This window comes from Diplotaxodon limnothrissa, linkage group LG1, assembly GCF_057381915.1.
Source record: "Diplotaxodon limnothrissa isolate DT_005_m linkage group LG1, D_limnothrissa_male_GT1.1, whole genome shotgun sequence".
In the NCBI taxonomy this organism is placed as follows: domain Eukaryota; kingdom Metazoa; phylum Chordata; class Actinopteri; order Cichliformes; family Cichlidae; genus Diplotaxodon; species Diplotaxodon limnothrissa.
This window is the reverse complement of record NC_140596.1, coordinates 42596450-42620032: the sequence shown is the minus strand read 5'-3', so window position 1 is coordinate 42620032 and position 23583 is coordinate 42596450. Positions and strand designations below refer to the sequence as shown.

At 44.3% G+C, this 23583-nt stretch overlaps 1 protein-coding gene across 1 annotated transcript in view; it reads right to left on the bottom strand.

Annotated features, from left to right (window-relative positions):
• Window positions 1–1316: 1316 nt before the first annotated feature.
• adamts17 (ADAM metallopeptidase with thrombospondin type 1 motif, 17) overlaps window positions 1317–23583 on the bottom strand; it is a 101239-nt gene continuing 78972 nt past the window's right edge. Inside the window, exons 16-23 of the mRNA XM_085350667.1 lie at window positions 21216–21296; window positions 18777–18934; window positions 12184–12343; window positions 10105–10240; window positions 7646–7850; window positions 7095–7247; window positions 4371–4548; window positions 1317–1468 (exon numbers count right to left, since the gene is read on the bottom strand). Coding sequence (XP_085206793.1) covers window positions 1317–1468; window positions 4371–4548; window positions 7095–7247; window positions 7646–7850; window positions 10105–10240; window positions 12184–12343; window positions 18777–18934; window positions 21216–21296 — 1223 coding nt within the window. The remainder of the gene's footprint in view (window positions 1469–4370; window positions 4549–7094; window positions 7248–7645; window positions 7851–10104; window positions 10241–12183; window positions 12344–18776; window positions 18935–21215; window positions 21297–23583) is intronic.

Sequence of the window (23583 nt, the reverse complement as noted above, 5' to 3'; positions counted from 1 at the left end):
AGCTGTATATGCAACTATACAGGTTAACTAGCTTCAGGTCTTGGTGCATCTAATCAGATACTGCTAGCGAAATAGTTATATTCTTGCTCCTGATCACTACAGGCAGTTTAAATGATTGAACTGTAAAATCTTACTATCAAACTAAAAAAGATTAGCTGACCTAATTCCTTTGCACAACTTTATAAAAACAAAAACTACCAGGATCAAAATTGACAGCAACTGCTATCACAACTAGAGATCAATGAGGTACATGAACGCTACGGCAAGGGGAAGCCAGGACTTTAGGTCAGGACGAGATATTGTGATCCCCACCCTCTGAGATGGATACCAAGCCCCCCCCAAAAAACTGATGCGTTCAAGGTGTTCAGTATGGCAGCTGGAAAACTGGACCCTTTTGGTCGATTACCAAGAATACGTGAAGTACGCTCCCAAGGTGTGACCATCACCGAAACCAACCAGCTCTGAATATCTGAGGCGGCAGTAACTTGAGAAAGAAGAAGAGCAAGTAGAGGAACCATTTTGGAAGGCACAGAGGCACTAATCATGTTTGCACAGGAACAAGCAAGATTGATAGAGGCTGGGATCTACCACACCAGGCAAGACCTCAGGTGCAGGCTGTGCAAAGAGGTCCCAAGATGCTAGCAGACAGGGCATGGCTGGCATAGTATACAGGGATATCTGTGCCAAATATAGCCTAAAGTCCCAAGGTCAAAATGGAATACCCCCCTTAGGGTGGTGGAGAATGACTGAGTGCAAACCAAACACTACCAGAGCCCCAGAATTAGTTTTCATCGTTATCTGCTACATGAGCTTTCCACACCCGAGTAAGATCAGTGTGTCTTCTATTATAAGCTGGAGTGATTCAGTAGAGTTCTACAGTATTTTACAATGGCTCCTGATCATAGGCACATATTACAGTAATTTATTAATACTTACATAATGTTACTTAAACATTAAAAAAGTGACCAATGATTTGAAATTTGCTATATAACAGAAACAATACAAAAGAAGGAGAGGGGAAAGTTCATGCTTACTCTGAATCACATGTTATTTAGTGGACCTGCCAGGTTATTATATAACACACATTTGTCAGTTGCTGTGTACAATAAAGTTTGTTCTTTGTTTTTGTCTACAGCAAGTAAAATATCAGATATTTTCTAATGTGCATTAAAATTACAAGCTAAATATTCTTGTTTCCAGTATACATTTATGTATACTTACCTTTTTTGTTTTAAATAAAAAAAAACCCAAAGAATTTCTGTAGATTATTTATCAGTATTATATAACATTTAAAAGGGAGTATGTGCTTTTGGTTATTAGCGCTTGTGCAGTATTTTGTTAGCATAAAAGACCCGACAGGTTTCACAGCATCGTTGGTACCACCTCATGTCCTGACAAAGGTCTTTATCCCGGATCACATGACAGTACACTGTCCACCTGTCCCCCAAGCACTTGTAGGTCAGAGCAGCTGTTGGGGTGGAAGAGAAGAAAGCAGCAATTCAGTATATTTAGCAGATGTGAGAGTCTTGTTAAATGTTAATAAAAGTGTACTTCATTAGCAATACCTTCCCAGCAATCAATCGTATCTTTTTACCAGTGTGACAAATTGAGTGGGATCATTCCATTTTTGTTCTAACAATGTCCTCCTAAGCATTTCTTTTAATTCCCCATTATACTACTTTTTCTTGTAATTAAATTATATTGCCAAAAATGTTAACCCACCTAAATAATTGATGTTCTAATCACTTCCACATAACCACAAGCGTGTAAAGTTAAGCAGCTAGGCATGTAAAATGCTTCTACAAACAGGAGTTCATTGAATTCCAGCATGGTGCTGTGATGCGATGTCACCTGTGCATCCCATCGCAGGTGGCATCCCATCACAGCACCATGCTACTAAATATTCCACAGTTAGTGGCAAAGCAGAAGTGACTGTGAATGATAGCAACTCAGCCATGAAGCGGTAGGCCAGCATCCAAGGTCAGTGGATACTGAGGCACATAATGTGCAGGGGTAGCCAATTTTCTGCAAAGTTGCTACAGACCCCTAAACTTCATGGGGTCTTCAGATTAGCTCAATAACAGTTTGGGTTTCTATGGTCGAGCCTTACACCACCAAGTGTAGAGCAGTAGAGGCGTGTTCTCTGGAGTGTTGAATCACGCTTCTCCATTTCAGGTTACCAGCTTTGTTGGAACAGTTTGGGAATGCCTCCGTCCTGCTCCAACATGACTGTGCACCAGTGCAAAAAGCAAGGTCTATAGAAACATTCGCAGAGCCAGTTTGGTGTGGAAGAACTTAACTGAGTCCTGACATCAACCAGACAGAACACTTTTAGGAACTAGAGCATATACTGAGAGCCATGCCTTCTGTTTGATCTGAAAAATGAGCTTCTGAAAGAATAGTTTAAAAATTCCCATAAGCATACTCCTATACCTTGTGGAAAGCCTTCACAGAGGAGTTGAAGCTATTATAGCTGCATAGGGTGGGTCAACATCGTGTTAAATAAAGAATGGACTGTCACTCAAGTACATATGCATGTAGAGATGGAATTGAGAACCGGTTCCCAGTCGTCCAACTCCTTGGAACTGCTATCAATCTTATTTACCGGTTCAATTTGCATATGCACTACAATCAGCTGATTTCAATTCTCACTGGCTCAGGCTACAGTATGGATGGGGACATAACTTTCATTTTTATTGCACAAATGGATAAGAGCATGGTAGGTGGAAATTGCATCCAGGACAGAAACAACTCCATTATGCTGCAAACACACATTTGGCTCGTTGCAAGCATCTGGACAGGCAGCATGCTAATGCTAAGTTAGCCAGCTAGCATGCTAACGCTTAGCTAGCCAAGAACCCAGAGTGACGCTAGAGCCGAGTGTTTGCTGACACTAGCCCAACAGCCAGACGCTGAACTTCACCAGGTAACACAAATAAAAGAGCAGTCAGTTGCAGACTCTTTATGCTTAGAACTTTCCTTTTTGCTAAAGCAAATAATTAGGGCTGGATCAGGTAACTCTGAATCCTCCCTTAGTTATGCTGCAACAGGTGTAGGCTGCGGGGGGATTCCCATGAGTATTTCTTCGTCAGTCACCTTTCTCACTCAAAATGCGTTAATACAGTGGTTCCCAAACCTTTTTTGCTAGGCCCCCCTTTGTTTTACAAGAAAAATGTTCGCGCCCCCCACCACCTGGGAACATATTTGGCGATGCTTCATCTCCTGCTTTGCTTTTGTGTGGGAGCCCCGTCAAAAAACCTGTCAATTATGGTCACAGTGTCCTCATTTTTTTTTCTTTCCATACCGCGCCCCCCCTGCAATGGCTCTGCGGGCCCCACACTTTGGGAACCTCTGCATTGAATCGTACTTATTATTAATCTCTGTCTCTCTTCCACAGCATTACTTTTGTCCTGTCTTCCTTCTCTCACCTCAACCAGTCATGGCAGATAGCCCCGCCCCTCCCTGAGCCTGGTTCTGCCGGAGGTTTCTTCCTGTTAAAAGGGAGTTTTTCCTTCCCACTGTCGCCAAAGTGCTTGCTCATAGGGGGTCATATGATTGTTGGGTTTTTCTCTGTGTGTATTATTGTACGGTCTACCTTAGTGCCCTGAGGTTGTTGTGATTTAGTGCTGTATGAATGAATTGAATTGAACTGAACCACACAGGGGGTGGGTAGAATGGGGCTGTCATGGTGGGAGAATGAATACACACACTGGAATATATTTTGGTTTTTTTTGTGAGGACCTTCACTGAGATTCCTCTTACCCCTAGGTTTCACTAAGAACAAACAAATACTCTAACATAAACAACCCTAGCATAAATCTCATTCTAAATGTTATCTTAACACCAGGCTTTAATCGTCATACATGAGTAAAACCTGGTGAGAGCCAGTCATAAAGTTCTTTTTGCATCTTGCATTTTTAGCATCTCTACAATAACTGATGTTTTGTTCAAATCAATTTTATTTAAACAGCACCAAATCACAACATCAGTTGCCTGAAGGCAAGGATGGTATTATAACCAGTTATTATAAATAAATAAATGTTGCAGTGAACACAAACACAAATTTCTGTTTATTTTTCCAAAAGCTATCATAATTAATCTATGAAACACATTTACATGCAAGTTTAATTCTGACTTTTCTGTATATTTATTAATCAAGCAAATTACTCAACAGACCTTAATCATTTGTAAATTGAGCTTGTGCCTCGGAGAAAGTGTTCCAGTTCTTTAAATTACAAAGCAGCTGTTTTCTTAGTGTTCTACAACTTGAGGAAGCTTTAGCTGTTCAGTAGGTATAGGTGAATCTGTACTGTGTGCAAGATTTCTTTATCCTTTAAAAATGCAAACTGCAATTGCGATCAGTGTCTCACCTAGCCTAGGGGAGGTGATGGTATTCGCATTAATTTTCTCATCACAGTTCCCACTGTGACAGGATCGATATGTTGGTGGTCTCAGCATCACAGAGCAGTTGTTACCATGTCGACCGGTCACCTTGTGCATACACTGAACCACCCGTGACTGCAGTCCCTTTCCACAGGATGATGAGCACTGAAACAGCAAATGAAAAGTGCCAGTTTGCAGAGGTTTTACTAAACTTGGTTGATTTTTAAATGGAACAGTAAAATTATCATTTTACAGGTGAGAACTCTTAAGAGCAAGGAAATACTACAGTAGGAATTAATTTATTCATCTTTTAACAGCATTGTTTTAAACAGAGGTAGATTATTTCAAACACTTATTCCCGAAGCTATAACACAGGGTGAATAGTCTACACACATTCTACCATGGGAGAGATTCATTTGGCAATGATTTATGTACTTCACTGCAGAAGTATATCTGTTGTTGTCATTTTCATATATACACATATTAACCTTGAGCATGATGACGAGGAATGAGGAATAATTTCCTTAGGGATTAATAAAGTATTCTGATTCTGATTAAAAATGTAAAGTGCATTAAAATTATAAATGAAAATCAGGATAGAGTCAAGAATCAAGATTTAGCCAACTTCAACGTTATACAATAATAAGAATATTAAGATTAAGAACCGGTTCACAGCAGTTGTAAGTCTGCTTGCCTATGGATCCTACTTATAGGTTCCACTTGTGCTAAAATCAGCTGATTTCAGTTTGTGAGCCAGAAGTGAAAACTAGTGGTGCAGTCTACAGCGTGGATATAGACATCACTTTACAAAAGGATGAGAGTACAATGGTAAATTGCAAACTGTCCCCAGAACAGAAACAACCACATTATACTGCTATAACTTTAGCTCTTTACTCCAAAAGTTGATTCTGTTCATCTGGACATATACATATATATATATATATATATATATATATATATATATACATATATATATATATATTAGGGGTGCAACGATACACAAAATTCACGGTTCGGTTCGGTTCGATACTTTGGTGTCACGGTTCGATATTTTTTCGATACAAAAAAATGTTCATGCCTTTTTAATTTGTCATTTATTAAAATTATAAATATATATTTTAACTCAAAAGTACAGTTTTTAAATTTAACCCTAACCCTTGTGCGTGTTTTTTATTTTGACAGTGAATGCGCACCTGCGGTCACTTATGTGTAGCCCTGGTTATTTAGCTCGTCATATTGCAGCCACAGAAATTATTTTGTCCATGAAACCATAAAGCTGCACTTTCTTTTTGCCTTATAGTCTGATTTGTCATAACTTTTCCGTTTTGTGGTAAGCTTTTCTTTGGCTGTCACTTCTTCACCCTGACCTGTCTTATTTGGCTCAGCAGAACTAAAATATATATCCTGCTGCTTTTACACACGCACTCACATAAGCTCAGCGATTCTCTGCGCGATCAACCTCTCACATGTTTAAGCTGCGGGAGATTTCACTTGTCATGTTTGCATAGTAAGCTAACGATTAATAAGACGATGTCAGAGGAATTGGTGCGCAAATTATCATCACTCACAGATCAGTGCTGTCGCTCTCTATACACAGTTCGCACGATTGCAAAGTGAAAGCAAAAAAACAAGCGCAAATTCAAACGCGATTTCAATATGTCACATATTGACAGTGGCTCACCCAATGACATAATTACCCAGCTACATTTCTGAAAGAATGCAAAAGCATTGACATATATTTTTCCTACAATAGCCCGACGGGCAGGGAAGAGATAGATTTTTGTAGCCCGACTGAAAAAAATCGCTAGCCCCGGGACGTCGGGCTAGTAATATTGCGAGCCCTGTATCTGATTGAGGAATCACTCATCTTTGGAAAAGAGAGTTTATTACAGAGAAATGGCTCTTTCCAAAATAAAAGCTATACTATCCGCTTCTTCTGGGCTATATTCTCAGCAGCATAAGGAGAATCACGTGCTAACAGCTGTCTAAATGACTCGGCTAAAGTTAGTAGCATGCTTGTTGTTTTTGTCTTTGCACTAGGATGATGTCGGTGTAAATGTGCAGTCATATTCGTTGTGTTCCCACTAGTGCTTTCAGGTTAATCTCGTTGAAATGACCTTAACGCCACAACACGGCAAATCTCCGTTAACGAGCTACCGCCGATCGCCCCGTGCATGGGGCTAGACGGCCAACACGTTAACGAGCTAACTGCGCTAACACACTAGTTCCCACCAATGTAATTGAGCATTGCGTGGCACATCCAACATACTGTTTTACTTTAGTCCATGACTCGCTTACCTTCAGGGTCATACGTCACATGAAAACCAAAATAATTCCAAACGCCAGATCTGAATGAGGGTGGGGGAGGTCCATGTTGTAAGGGGAGCTTAACTTCTGTCTCGCTAGCTTGCCCTGCCCTCTTCCTTCTGACGATGCTGTCTGTGTTGAGCGCTCAGTGAATCTGCGTTCGACTACTCCGCCTAGGCTGCACTGTCGACCCTAGGCGGAGTAGTCGAACGCAGATTCACTGAGCGCTCAACACAGACAGCATCGTCAGAAGGAAAGTTGATAAAATAAATTACAAATTTTGTATTGTTCGATACATATGCGTACCGAACCGAAAGCACTGTATCGAACGGTTCAATATCGATACGAATATCGTTGCACCCCTAATATATATATATATATATATGAATTTGCTTTTGTCATACCTTGGACCAGTCTCCGGTTTTCCATTCGTAACATTTGGAGAAGTCCTCACAATATTCTTCTTGAGTTGGCTGGGATAATGGATCACACAGACCCTGAGGGTTTGTACACAACACTGTACGTCTGCGGACACCTTGACCACAATTTGATGAACACTGGAGAAAAGAATAAGAAAGAAATGTCTTGATGCAGTCTCAATCATCCAGGTAAGTAAATCTCCAAAAGTTGATTCTGTTAGATTAAAATCCAAGGGTTTTTTGATCCTACGCTACTTAAAGGAGCTGACATGAACATTTGCATTCTTGACACTGCAGCAAAATTACATCTGAAGGAATCTGGCAGATGCTTACAGAAAAAGGGCGCATCATACACCAAATGACGTGACTTCCAAATATTCTGGGTGAGGAATTTGATTCAGTTTTCAAATCAGTACACCTCTTACAGGATGCCCTTAATCTTACAGATTAAATACATCCGGTATACTCTTAAGGGCTCTTCTTACAGTTTCATGTTTTCTTAAAATTAAAGTACAGAAAGTGTGCATGTGCCATACCTTGGACCATTCTGAAGCCTCCCACGCTGTGAGGCAAAGGCGGCCCTCGCAGCCCTGTAAAACAGGAGGTTTTCCTCCTTGGCAGTACAGGTCCCTGGTGTGGATGACTGAACCATTCTGTAGGTGGTAAAGACACAACACCTCCCTCTGCTGATGACCTTTACCGCAAGTGACAGAGCAAGGCCCCCACTCACCTGTCATCCACCTGTGAAAAATATCAGTTGTTTACATTTTGAGTTCAATCATACCAATGAATGGTAGAACAAACAAGGATGTAACTTCTGTGATGTTATCCACTGGTTAGAGCAGTGTTTCCCAACCTTTTGCAGCCACAGCACATATTTCACATTATAAAAGTCACAGGGCACAGCATCAAACAAAGATGTCACAGAAAGCATATTGATCATTTTTCCCTGTGCACCAGGCGTAGCGGATTTGGTTCGGTTTGTCCCCAGTATACCTTTTTTGCTTTCTTCTGACCACTGCTCATACTAGGGTCTTCATCTGAGTCAGTTTTCTCCAGGACTCAGGTCAGACTGAACACTTTTTCTTTTCAAATACAGTGGAACCCCAACTTACGAAATGAATTTGTTCCAGAGGGTCTTTCGTAAGTCACAATTTTCGTAAGTCGAAGCACCTTTTTCCGTCGCCTTTTGAGTGAGGCGATGCTGGCTGAAGACGAAGTTCTTGGTGGAGGAGGAGGTGGCAGAGGTTGAAGAAAGCATACGTATACATGCATACATACGTACGTGTACATGTACATAACATTATTGAATTTAATTTATTTATTTTTTTATTTTCTATTTTATCTATTTCATTACGCGGGCATATTGCCGTTCAGTGCCTTCGTAACTTGAATTTTTCGTTAAATGGGGTCTTCGTAAGCCGGGGTTCCGCTGTATTTATCTATTGCTATTTATCTATCTACTGCGTCGTCTTACGGCGTGACTCATTTAATTAGAACAGGTAGTTGTACTGCCCTCTAGTGGAAGAGAATGTAAGTGTTTTGCCCATCACGCTGATTGCTTACAGTAGTAATCAGGTGGAACCAGATGATCTTCCATGGCACACCTGATCATGTTTCACGGCACACCTACGGGCTCTAATACTGGGTTATAGAATATCCATTGTGAAACCTTGAACTGATCATTTCTGTCATCACTCGGGTGAAGTTATTTTCCTAAATTACAAAACTACCAGCAGCATCTAGTGCTCTGAAAATGCAATTACAATGACACCTCGGTGGAGAAAAAAAGTAGATTGTGTTATCTCACCAGGATTGGGGCTATTGGGCCCCACCGTGAATAAGGGTCAGACTCAGGGTAGGGACTCCATTGTCCCCAGTTGGGTCACTTTCCTACTGTGGGATTTCCATGCGAATGTGGGAAATAGCCCCATGGTTAGTAAGGGCACACTGTGAAAGTCTGGAAGAGACCCTGGTCTGTGAGAATTCCCACTTCTAGCAAAGCTTCAACAGCATGCAAGTTGGGAGACTGGGGCCATTGAGTCTGAGTGGACCATGATCCATACCTGCACTGTCAGAGCTCTGTCCCCAAGCTCTATAGAGCTATAACGGTTAGTGATGGTGATGGAATCGAGAACCGACTTGCCAGCCTATATCTATCCTGCTTATCGGTTCGTGCACTCTCGCTACGATAAGCTGATTTCAGTTCGCGTGTCGGAGGAGTACAATAACTGCGCGGTTTCCAGCATGGATATGGACATTACTTTTTTTTATTGCACAAATAACAAACAAAAAAACAAAGTGGTAAAGTGGAGACTGCTTCAGGACAGAAACAACTGCATTATACTGTTAACAAAATTTCGGCTCTTCGTGAGCACCTGCACAGACAGCATGCTAATGCTAACCTAGCCAAGAACCCAGAGTGATGTTAAAACTGAGTAAATGCTGAGCCCTGCCCACTACTGTGATAAAGTGAGCCATCCATCTAAAGTCGAATCACCATGGTGATCGCTGTGAAGTCTCTTTGTCATCTTTGAAAACAAACAGGACACAAAAAGAAATTACTTCATCTTATTGTGCTTCATAGTGCAATGAATGCTCCTAAAACCCCCAAAACATTGACCTATTGATAACAAACTCTGTATAGCACTTTGGTCATCCTGTGTTGGTTTTTAAATCTGCTTATAAATAAATTGTTTGATTGACTGAACGAACTACAGTCTGAATATGGCCTAAAAATGATTGAGAAAATGAAGTATGACCCGAGATTTCGTGTGTGTACTGAGTTTTGTAGGGAAGTATACGTATTTTGTTATTTGTATCTTCTGTTATGTTATTATTACAACTACATCATCACTGCTGTAGCAAAAGAATTTCTAAAAATGGGCTAAATAATGTATGTCATACTGTATCTATTCCAATGGCTATTTGTTTGTGTGTGTGTGTGTGTGTGTGTGTGTGTGTGTGTGTGTGTGTGTGTGTGTGTGTGTCTCACCGGTACTGGCAGGGGTGAGTGTTGCAGAGACGTACTTGCGGTTGCGGTCGGTTTTCAGGTTGACAGTAACTATTGTTGACAACCTCCATAGTTTTGTTGACTATCCTCATACATGAAACCACTGTCCTCCTCTCTCCTGTACAAAACACACACAGACACACATACAAACACACATATGTGTAAGTGCTATACCTTATCCCACCCGTTATAAAATACCAGAAAAGAGCAGGGAACAAGAATTTCTTTATCCCATTTCTGCTGAGGTACCCATAAAAATCAGCGTGGCTGAGAGAATTGAGTGAGGGACTTAAGGGGGAAAATGCAACACCTTTTTAATAACACCATATTAACTACTTTATATTATAAAGTAGTGTCTGAGTTTTAACTAGTTGGACTTAGTGCTTACTGCTTTTCTAGTCTATTGGAGCACTCATAGTGCTTTATGCAAGATGCCACATTCCCCCATTCACCTACAGTGATACTAGAATTTTACTCTACAGCAGGGTCGGCAACCTTTCTGATGGCGAGTGCCATCTAACATTTCCTCAGAGGTCAGTGTGCCATATGACTGCATTAGCAATAAATTACAGTTACACACTATATAGAACCACTTTATAGAATTATATTTGTTGGCAGATGTTGGCAGCTGTCAGCGAATAGTTATCAGCTATTTTGAAACAAAAAAAGACTTTTTATCCATAACAGCAAATGAACTGTACAACAGAAAATGCAAATGCTATTTATGGTCTCCTCACAACAATGATAAGAAAAATAAACTGAGCCAATATAGCATGTCTGAGGAAATTTTAGATGCACTCATCAACAGAAAGGTTGCCTACCCCTGGTCTAAGAGAAACGTCACTCATCCAAGTGACTTCTTCAGTGTCAGCTAACTGCAGGTTTCAATGCAGGAGAGAAGAAAGACAACTGCCATCACAGTGAAAACCCCATAGTGATCCCGTATGTGTCAGGAGTATGGGAACAGTTGAGTTCATTTTGTCTAAACACCGGGTCTCTGTGGCTTTCAAACCCCTAAACATGCTGCGCCAAAAATTGGTCCACCACAAGGATCGGGTCCCCCGACACAAACAGAGTAACATAGTGTACGCTGTTAAGTGCAGGAGGATTGCCAGGATTTAAACATCGGGGAAACCAAACAACCTCTGGCGAAGCGAATAGCACAACACAGAAGAGCCACCTCGTCAGGCCAGGACTCTGCAGTCTATTTACACCTACAGGCCAGTGGACACTCTTTCAATGATGAGGATGTAACATCCTGGACAGGGAGGAACGCTGGTTTGAGGGCGGAGTCAAGGAGGCCATTTATGGTAAAATGACCTTCTCTTTAGAGTAATTAAGTAACATATTGCATTGCTTTTAAGGAAAGTGTAATATCTGTACTACGTAAATTTTTGAGCAGTGACCCTAACACAGATCACAACAACATGGGGAAATACCTCCAACATGCACAAACCAAATAAGCCAGTAAGAACCAAATGAGAATCAAAGGAATCAAATCGAGAGGTGATTTCAATAATTGAATCGTTATTGCTAAATTCTTATCAATTTCCATCCCTACCTGCTCATCTGTTTCCTATTTCCAAATTCATCTCACAACATTTCTAACATTGGCTACAAGTTCCACTTATTTCTCTTCTGGCCTGCTTCTAATTAATGACCTGCCTTTTTGGATTCATCCCTCTGGTTATTTTTGTCTGCATCCCTGTTGACAAAACTCGAGCCAGTTTTTTATCCTTCCAATGTGTCCTGCCTAATTTGGGTCTATCAAGTCTACAGTACACACATATGTTGTCATGGTTGTGAAGGTTTACGCACTGTCTGGTTTTGTTTTATTTTGAATTAATTTGGAAATGTATTTGTTAATTGAATCGTGTTTTTGTTTTCCTTAGTTCCTGGTTATAGTTTTGTTTATATAGTTCTTTGAGCATTTTCCTGATTAGTTATATTCCCAGTTCCTGGTACTTTGGAGTTTAGCTTCATCCTTTTGTGTCAGTTCCCCTGTATTACTTCATTTTTGTTTGTTTCCACAAAGCAAACCAAATAAAGCAGAGAGCTTACCTCCTCCACAATGGACATTACAGTCTTGCCAGCTGCTATGTGTCCAGATGTAGAGATACTCTGGTTCCCTTTGTTCCTCACTGCTCCTGTTCTGACCTGTGTTTAAAGACACTGTGTACTCATAGTGGATCCCATAGCTCTGGTCATGAAACAGCAGTACCTGTTAATATGACATAGAAGGGTTGAAAGACAAGGGAAGTTGTACCTATAGCTTACCAAATTTCTCTACATTTGCTTTTCTAGCTGTAAAATATTGTTGATAAACCCAGTCAAGTGTATAGCTGTTCTTTAAACGTTTCTTTTCTGTTCTTTAAACTTTAATAATAAAGCGCGTCAGAGATTTATAGCTGCACCAGAAGGAAGGTGGCTATTTAAAAAGGTAAAACTCAAATGCCTAATCCATTTCAATAGAGACATAACTTACATCTTTAAAAAGACTGACAAAATCTGAGGGATGCAGATTGACCGGCTGATGGACTGAGATAGGACCACCATAGTCAAAAGAAGACTGCTGTTTCCGTTTGAATTGTTTAAATACAGTAACAACATGGCTGTGTTCTGGGTAGCTGCCCTTCTATAAAGTGGCTAAAATGGTATTTATAATTGTTTATTTGCCAAGTTGTCTGTTAGGGTTATAAAACTGGTCCAACCCTGGAGTTGGGTGCCTTTTTAATGCTTGAATGAATCACAGGTGAGCATTAAGTGGCTTAATAAAAAAAAAAGTCCTCTGATTCAGTGGTAGATACACTGAAATATATATATATATATATATATACATATATTGTGGAGGTAAGCATCAACGACACAGCTCTCAGTTCTCACTCCTTCTTTATTCGTCTCCAACATCAACTGCGCATATCGCGCCACAAAACACAGGAACACACTTCCTCTACACTGGGTGTGAGTGGAGCCCTCTATTGGTCCACCACACATGCCCCCCCCCCGAACACCCAGCAGAACTAGTCCAGGACCCGGGGCTTAAGCAAACGGCCGGAGCGGCTGAACTGGGGGGGTGGGGAACTGACAGAGGGCAACCCAGCCCGGGAGCGAGGCTGGCACTGGCGGTCAGAAAAAGCTGAAGACGACTCGGACTCCGTTGATTTCGGGTCGCTCCTGGGGGAAAAAACAGAATCCATCAGCCCGGTGGCAGGTGGGCGGCCGCGGCGAGGGGCCTGAGCCGGGACCACCTGATCCTCTTGCATAACATGTGCAGGCTTAAGTCTGTCAACAGAGACAACTTCCTGCCGACCGCCAAAGTCCAAAACGAAATGTTTGTTGCCTGGTTTAAGAACCCTGTATGGCCCGTCATATGGTGGACGCAGCGGAGTCCTATGGGCATCGTGCCTGACGAAAACGAAACGAGCAGAGTCCAATGAACTCGGAACAAAGGTGTCAGGCAGGCAGTGGTGCACAGGACCAGGAACAGGAAATGAGTTTCTTGGGGGGCGAAAAGGCAACAAAGAGGTATCGAAACATGGGGGAGGGCTCTCAGGTAAGAATTCCCCGGGGACCCGGAGAGGCTGGCCGAGGACCAGTTCAGCCGGGGAAACCCCGAGGTCTTCTTTAACCGCGCTACGCAAACCCAGCAAAACCCACGGAAGACGTTCGACCCAGTCGCCACTTGTCAAGGAAGCACGGAGCGCGGCCTTAAGTGACCGGTGAAACCGTTCGCACATCCCATTAGCTTGCGGGTGGTATGCTGTGGTGCGGTGGACCTTGACTCCCAGGCCGTCAGCCATAGCAGACCAAAGCTCGGAAACAAACTGGGGGCCCCTGTCCGAGGTAATGTCAGCAGGGGGGCCGAAACGTGAAACCCACGTTGACAAAAATGCCCTGGCCACCGTCGCCGCTGTCGTGGACGCCAGGGGTACCGCCTCCGGCCACCTGGTTGTGCGGTCCACCACAGTCAAAAGGTGCGTGAAACCCTGTGACTGCGGCAAGGGACCAACCAGGTCCACATGAACGTGATCGAAACGCCTACCCGGGACACGGAAAGGCTCGAGGGGTGCCTGTGTGTGCCGGTGGATTTTCGAGCGTTGGCATGGGATACAAACCGCCGCCCATTCTTTCACCGTCTTGCGAAGGCCCGGCCAAACAAACCTGGCGCTGACCAGCTTGACCGAGGCCCGGACGCCGGGATGAGAGAGGGCATGCACCGAGTCAAAAACACGACGACGCCACGAAAGGGGAACCACCGGGCGGGGGCGGCCGGTGGAAACGTCGCAAAGAAGGCGCGGACCGCCGTCCCACACCGGGGTGTCCTCCAGCACGAGGCCCGTTTTTGTTGACTGAAGGGCAAGGACGTCCGGGTCAGCACGTTGCTCGGCGGCCATGGCAGCGTAGTCGATGCCGACATACACCGGAGAAACCAACACACGCGAGAGACAGTCAGCGACGTGATTGGACTTACCAGCCACATGCTGAATGTCTGTGGTAAACTCAGAAATGGCCGCCAACTGGCGCTGCTGGCGTGCGCTCCATGGGTCAGAGACCTTGGACATCGCAAACGTCAAAGGTTTGTGGTCAACGTACGCAGCAAAGTTGCGACCCTCGAGGAAAAAACGAAAATGCCGTGTTGCGAGGTGCAGGGCCAGCAACTCCCTGTCAAAAACACTGTACTTGCGTTCAGCATCCCGGAGCGTACGACTGAAAAAGGCGAGCGGTTGCCAGAGACCTGAAACCCGCTGTTCCAACACTCCGCCCACTGCCACGTCCGAGGCGTCGGTGGTCAACGCGATCTCCGCCGACGGAAGCGGGTGGGCCAGCAGGGCGGCGTCAGCCAGCGCAGACTTGGCTGCGGAAAACGCACGGACGCATTCAGGCAGCCAGTCAACCGGATCTTTGGCTGTTTTACCTTTTAAGGCAGCATAGAGTGGCTGTAGCAGGTGGGCAGCTCTGGGGAGAAAGCGGTTGTAAAAATTTATCATCCCCAAGAACTCCTGCAACGCTTTAACCGACGTGGGACGCGGGAAAGCCGAAACGGCCTGGACTCTGTCGGGCAACGGAACCACACCTTCAGCGGAAATGCGGTGCCCGAGGAAATCCAGAACAGGCAACCCAAACTGGCACTTGGAAGGGTTGATGATCAGGCCGTGCGCTTCCAAACGCTGGAAAACCTGGCGCAGATGGGACTCGTGCTGGCTCGCTGAGCAGCTGGCCACCAATATATCGTCCAGATAAACAAAAACGAACGGCAGCCCACGCAAAACGGAGTCCATCAGCCGCTGAAAGGTCTGGGCGGCACCTTTCAGGCCAAACGGCATGCGCAAAAACTCGAACAAGCCGAAGGGGGTAATGACAGCGGTTTTAGGAACGTCTTCGGGGCGCACGGGAACCTGGTGATACCCCCGCACCAAGTCAATTTTAGAAAAAATCGACGTTCCGGCGAGATTGGCAGAAAAATCCTGAATGTGGGGGATGGGGTAACGGTCATTCTCCGTGGCATTATTTAAACGGCGGAAATCTCCGCATGGCCGCCACCGACCGTCCGATTTGGGCACCATGTGAAGCGGAGAGGCCCATGCACTGTTCGAACGCTGTACAATGCCAAGGCGCTCCATGGCTGCAAACTCTTCCCGAGCGACGGACAGTTTCGCGGGGTCGAGGCGGCGCGCGCGCGCGAACACCGGGGGCCCGACCGTGGGAATATAATGCTCAACCCCATGCTTCGTTACCGTGCTAGAGAAATTAGGGACAGACAGCGATGGAAACTCTAAAAGCAAACGCTGAAAAGCATCCCCGGAGGTCACTACATTAGCCCGAATCAGGGGCTCGGCGGCCCGAGTAAAACAGGGTAGCGAAGAAAACGAGAGAGCATCGATTAAACGTCTGTTAGCGACATCGACAAGTAGTCCATGAGCACACAGGAAATCAGCACCCAAAATAGGTACAGAGCTAGCAGCAACAACAAAGTTCCACTGGAAATCCCGGCCATGAAAACAAACAGTCACCAACCTTTCCCCAAACGTTTTGATGGGAGAGCCGTTAGCTGCAATGAGCTGCGGCCCACAGTTCGCTGCTAGTCCGTCGGCAGCGGTAGGGGGAAGGAGGCTCTTCTGGGAGCCGGAGTCCACGAGAAAACGTCTCCCGGAGCGCGAGTCCTCTATGAAGAGCAGCCTTTCTGTATTGCCAGCGGTCGCGGCTGCTACGGCGCGCTGGCGGGTCCGTTTCCCTGGGCCGTGAAAGCGCAAGGCGGCAGGCAGCGACGCGCTCTGTCGCCAAAACGCTGATGGTAGAAACAGATGCTCTTTCCGCGGTGCCGGCGTGTAGCAATCCCTGCCGTCAGCAAGGGGGCGGATGCTCCGGGGGAGGCAGGTGGAGGCGTGGAAGGTGCCGCCGGCGTGTCCGTAGCCAGGGCGTGAACGTCGAAAGTGCGGCTAGCCAGGAGAATGCGATCCGCTTCTTCAGCCAGGGAGCGATAATCCTTCGCAGGCAGAAGCGGAGAGTTCGCGAGGACAGCTCTCACGGCGGCCGGTAGTTGGCGAAGGAAGAGGTGCACGAAGAGGAAACCACCGTCATCCGGCCCGAGCAACGATAGCATGTTCTCCATGAGCTCGAGCGCGGTACCGCCACCCAAGCCTGACAGGTTGAGGAGCTTTTCGGCTCGTTCGGCGTCGGAGAGGGCATAGCGCCGAAGAAGCAGCTCTTTGAGGGCGGCGTATTTCCCTTGGGCGGGTGGGTCCCGGAGGAGCGCCATCGCGCGACGGGTGGCCAGCGGGTCGAGCGAGGCCACCACATGGTGATACTTCGTGTCGTCAGCCGAGATGCCGCGAAGGGCGAACTGAGCCTCCACGTGTACGAACCATGACGGGGGGTCATGGAGCCAAAAGTCCGGCAGTTTCAGCGCCACAGCGAACGTAGCTGCAACAGGAGGCGGAGGTCCGGCGGCCGCTGATGCATCCATAGCGGAGTGTGCGTTATCTACGGCCCGTTGCATGCTCGAGTCAGGGGTCACCAATGTGGAGGTAAGCATCAACGACACAGCTCTCAGTTCTCACTCCTTCTTTATTCGTCTCCAACATCAACTGCGCATATCGCGCCACAAAACACAGGAACACACTTCCTCTACACTGGGTGTGAGTGGAGCCCTCTAGTGGTCCACCACAATATAAGTAAAATATGTGAATTCAAGATATATGAAATTATGAAGCAAAGAATAAATGAATAAATAACTCTGAATATTCCTGAAAGTAGCCACCCTTTGCTTTGTTGACAGTGCTGCAAACCCTTGGCCTTCTCTCAGTAAGCGTCATGATGTAGTCACCTGAATTGGTTTTCCCTTCACAGGTGAGCCTGTCAGGGTTCATTTGTGGAAGTTCTTGCCTTCCTAATGCAGTTGGGAACAGAAGTCAGGTCGGTACACAGCTGACAGCCCTATTTGATAACTGTTAGAATTCATATTATGGCAAGAACCAATCAGCGAAGTAAAGAGAAACGACAGTCCATCATTACTTTAAGAATTAAAGGTCAGTTAGTCCAGAAAATTGGTAAAACTTAGAGGTTTTTTGTGTCCCCAAGTGCAGTTGCAAAAACTATCAAGCCCTACACTAAAACTGGTTCACATGAGCGCCGCCCCAGGAAATGAAGACCACGAGTCCCCTCTGCTCCTGAGGATAAATTCATTTGAATTACCAGCCTCAGAAATTACAACAGCACCTCAGATTAGAGCCCAGATAAATGCCACACAGTAGCAGACACATCTCTACATCAACTGTTCAGAGGATCCTGTGTGAATCAGGCCTTTAAGAAATGTCGACTAAGGAAAAGCAACAAGCAGAAGAAATTTCTTTGGGCCAAGAAACACAAGGAATGGACATTAGACCAGTGGAAATCTATGCTTTGGTCTGAGGTGAGGATGGTCTCTCTACATGCATGGTTCCCACCGTGAAGAGCGGAGGAGGAGGTGTGATGGTGCGGGGGTGCTTTGCTGGTTGGGGATTTATTCAAAACTGAAGGTACACTGAACCAGCATGGCTACCACAGTATCCTGCAGCAACATGCCATCATTGGTTCCGGTTTGCTTTTAATTGGACCATCATTTATTTTTCGCTGTGGACAATCACCCCAAACACACCTCCAGGCTGTTGAAGGGCTATTTGACCAAGAAGAAGAGTGATGTGAAGTGTTGCACCAGATGGCCCGGCCTCCACAGTCACCTAAGCTAAACCCGTTCAAGATGTTTTGGAATGAGATGGACCGCAGAGTGAAGGCGAAAGGACCAACAAGTGCACAGCATCTCTGGGAATTCCTTCAAAGCTGTTGGAAAACCATTTCAGGTGATGACCTCATGAAGCTCATTAAGAGAATGCCAAGAGTGTGCAAAGCAGTAATCAAAGCAAAGAGTGGCTATTTTAAAGAATCTAAAATCTAAAACATGTTTTGAGTTATTTCAGACATTTTTATTTATTACATAATTCTTCTATATGTATTCATTAACAGTTTTGATGCCTTCAGTGAGAATCTAAAATTAAGAAAAAACATTAAATCAGTATATGCGTCTACCTTTTCAACTACCAGTCAACTTTTTACTGGTAGTGTATCTGTGTGTGGGTGTGTGTGTTTGTTTCCATGAGTAGCAATACAAATCAATTTACCATTAGATATAAAGGAGTCTTAGTGGGTCCCTTGGCAGACATCTTCTCCCATATTCCTCTTCTAACATAGCGCACAGTGGTTCCAGCCAGCTCAAATTCTCCTGGAAGTTCAATTTTCCAGTCATTGTTGATGGACCTCTTACTTGAGTCTTTGAGAGCTATAAGTAAGATACAAGAAGTTACACACACACATCTATCTATCTATCTATCTATCTATCTATCTATCTATCTATCTATCTATATATATATATATATATATATATATATATATATATATATATATATATATATATATATATATATTAGGGGTGCAACGATACACAAAATTCACGGTTCGGTTCGGTTCGGTACTTTGGTGTCACGGTTCGATATTTTTTCGATACAAAAAAATGTTCATGCCTTTTTAATTTGTCATTTATTAAAATTATAAATATATATTTTAACTCAAAAGTACAGTTTTTAAATTTAACCCTAACCCTTGTGCGTGTTTTTTATTTTGACAGCGAATGCGCACCTGCGGACCACTTATGTGCAACCCTGGTTATTTAGCTCGTCATATTGCAGCCACAGAAATTCTTTTGTCCATGAAACCATAAAGCTGCACTTTCTTTTTGCCTTATAGTCTGATTTGTCATAACTTTTCCGTTTTGTGGTAAGCTTTTCTTTGGCTGTCACTTCTTCACCCTGACCTGTCTTATTTGGCTCAGCAGAACTAAAATATATATCCTGCTGCTTTTACACACGGACTCACATAAGCTCAGCGATTCTCTGCGCGATCAACCTCTCACATGTTTAAGCTGCGGGAGATTTCACTTGTCATGTTTGCATAGTAAGCTAACGATTAATAAGACGATGTCAGAGGAATTGGTGCACAAATTATCATCACTCACAGATCAGTGCTGTCGCTCTCTATACACAGTTCACGCGATTGCAAAGTGAAAGCAAAAAACAAGCGCAAATTCAAACGCGACTTCAATATGTCACATATTGACAGTGGCTCATCGATGCCAATGACACAATTACCCAGCTACATTTCTGAAAGAATGCAAAAGCATTGACATATATTTTTCCTTCCTATGATAGCCCGACGGGCAGGGCAGAGATAGATTTTGGTAGCCCGACTGGAAAAATCGCTAGCCCCGGGACGTCGGGCTAGCGATATTGCGAGCCCTGTATCTGATTGAGGAATCACTCATCTTTGGAAAAGAGAGTTTATTACAGAGAAATGTCTCTTTCCAAAATAAAAGCTGTACTATACGCTTCTTCTGGGCTATATTCTCAGCAGCATATTAAACATATCAGGTCCCCATAAGGAGAATCCTGTGCTAACGGCTGTCTAAATGACTCGGGTAAAGTTTGTAGCATGCATGCTTGTTGTTTTTGTCTGCTTCCACTTGTCTTTGCATCTGAATGAGGGTGGGGGAGGTTCAATTTGCCATGTTGCAAGGAGAGCTTAACTTCTGTCTCGCTAGCTTGCCCTGCGCTCTTCCTTCTGATGATGCTGTCTGTGTTGAGCGCTCAGCGGATCTGCACTCGTTGCACCCCTAATATATATATTAGGGGTGCAACAATACTCGTATCGGTATTGAACCGTTCGATACAGTGCTTTCGGTTCGGTACGCATGTGTATCGAACAATACAAAATTTGTAATTTATTTTATCAACTTTCCTTCTGACGATGCTGTCTGTGTTGAGAGCTCAGTGAATCTGCGTTCGACTACTCCGCCTAGGCTGCACTGTCGAGCGCAGATCCGCTGAGCGTAGCGCAAGCTAGCAAGACAGAAGCTAAGCTTGTTGCAACATGGCAACTGCCTCAATGCTAGCCAAAATTGAACCTCCCCCACCCTCATTCAGATCTGGTGTTTGGAACTTTTTTGTTTTTCCTGTGAAGCATGACCCTGAAGGTAAGCGCGTCATGGACAAAAGTAAAACAGTGTGTCGGATGTGCCACGCAATGCTCAATTACATTGGTGGGAACTAGTGCATTAGCACAGTGAGCTCGTTAACGTGTTGACGCTGTCCAGCGCCGCGCACGGGGCGATCCCCGGTAACTCGCTAACGGAGATTTGCGGCGTTATGGCGTTAATGTAATTTTAATGAGATTAACGCTGACAGCACTAGTGGGAACACAACGAATATGACTGCACATTTACACTGACATCATCCTAGTGCAAAGACAAGTGGAAGCAGACAAAAACAACAAGCATGCATGCTACAAACTTTACCCGAGTCATTTAGACAGCCGTTAGCACAGGATTCTCCTTATGGGGACCTGGTATGTTTAATATGCTGCTGAGAATATAGCCCAGAAGAAGCGTATAGTACAGCTTTTATTTTGGAAAGAGACATTTCTGGTATCTAATGTCTCAGCGTGTCTAAAAGTGAGCGGCATTGTTGAGAAGAACCACAAAGTCATCTGGAAAACACAAGCATCATTACCCAAAAAACTATGTGAAGGTTTGTCCTCCACTACTCTGATCCTTCTAGCTCCTGCAGGGATCACCACAGCTTCGATATAGCCTGATAGAGACACAGAAGCAGGACAGAAAAACTATCAGAAGCATAAATGGTGGGCAAAAAGGGATGGGCTGGTTATTTCTGTCTACATCGGAGTTGTCTATTTAAAGATAAATTTAGTTGTTCAAAATCCCACAAGGCTGGCCGACATGACAGACGGTTGGCAGGGCTGTGAGTACTCAGACTGTGTTTTGAACGCAATATGGATAACATCTTGGAGAAGAACAACGGGAATTGAGAGAATTGGTGACCAGTGATAGACATTAGACCAATTGTAAAAATTGGATGCAGTTGTTTGCACTAAACCCAAATCATTCATCTTCACTCATGCGGCTATCCCACTGGCGCCAGCTGAAGGCCTGCCAAGGTCTAAGCTGACTGGAACAACAAAAATCTCCATGATAACAGGATTGTTGTCAGAACTCTTTGTTCCTCCTTCAAGGCCGTCCGCGTTGATTGAAGATTGTTGACTTTTGCTTAACCGGGTGAAGGGACACTTTCTCTCAGTTGACACGGAACACACAGACACACACACGCATGTACACTGACACAGACCTACACTCACCCCCCCAAACGCCTTCGAAGCTTATGTCATCTATGTTGTGAGATGTGATGATTCATGTGCTGAGGTGTTTTTTTTTCTGTTCTCAAACTGATCTCCCTGTTGGAGCTCAGTCTAGGGCAGACCTTCCCAAAGTGTGGGGCCCGCCCCCTATGGGGGGTGCAGAGCCATTGCGCGGTATGAAAAGGGGAAAAAAAAACAAAACAATGCTTGGACACTGCTAGCACGGGGCGCCCACACAAACGCAAAGCAGGAGATGAAGCTTCGCTGAATATGTTTCCAAACCAACTTCATTCTAAGCCAAAGACTAGAAAATATGGTGAAGCAAATCTGCCCTTTGGCTTCACCTGCACAGGTGCTGAGGTAGGTCTCCCTGCAGGGTTGGTTTTCCCTTCGTCGGGAGCAGCGCTGGGCTCTTCAAATCAAACAGTATCCCATATTCTTGATTTTTACTTTACAAACACTTCTTGTAATGACTAACTACTGCTGACATTTTGGAGATGTTTGCTCTTTATACAGTAAAGTTACAGCTGGATACAAATAACATCAGGCTGATCCTGCCACGATTTGTTCCCCCGGTTCAAGTCACGGACAAACAGGATCCAACAGCTGTTTATGTTTTTAAACCCATTTTGCACAGAGAGGCATTTTTTGAAAAATGTATTGATGCAATGTTGAACATTATTACAGAGGGGAAAAAAACTACATGTAAAATAATCACACCGTGACGCCTCTGCCTTTGTAAACAGAGGGACAGTAACTGTGTGTTTATGTAAGCTTGTAAAACCTGAAGATGGAGACAAAATACTGTTAATCTGAATATCTGCCATTTTGCAATTCATCTCCTGTAAACAATAACGTGGCGCACAGCTGTTGCGTGACCAACTCTGTATTCCTCGTCCACACGTAAACGCAAAAAAGGAGTTTAAAATTTTTTCGTTTTCAGTGATTCGAAACGCCGTTTACGTGGACGAAACAGCTGCGTTTTCAAAAATACCCGTGTAGGTGTAGACGCAGCATAAAAGGGTTAGTAGTTTATTTTATTACTACCTGTCATTTATTGCTGATTACTTGTATTTGCTTAATTGTTTACTAAATGTTTGAGGTGTGAAATAAACCGCAATGGAGCAAAATATGGGCGCGTGTGGTTGGAGGATGTGTTTGTGCGTGTGCTTGCGGGGGGGCTTAGTTTCTTGGAAAACTAAGGGGGGGCCCAGCAAAAAAAGTTTGGGAACCACTGGTCTAGGGGGAGTTCTTTCTTCTTCTCGTCTTTCCTCATGTTGTGCATTTTCCATTGTTATACCTCTCTGACCTGTATTCCCCATGTGATTTTTGTGTAATGTATGTATGGTCGGAAGGGTAAGATGGCGCTGGCACAGCTGGCAGCCTTAACCCAACTTCCCTCGGGATGAATAAAGTATTATCAATCTATCAATCAATTATTCAATTCAACTTTACTTATACAGCACCAAATCACAACAACAGTCACCTCAAGGCGCTTTATATTGTAATGTAGACCCTACAATAAATATTATGTGACTGAAATACTGTAACTGCAATAGGTTTGTGCATGATGCAGTGTATGCCTCTGCATTTAAAAAAGTGCATAAAGCACTTTGGTGAGAAGCAGTATGGCTTAATACTGAAAAAGGGAACGACACATGGGATTCTGACAGTGTTGATGGAGAAGTATAGATGAACTGGGAAGAAGCCACACAGTGTTTTTGT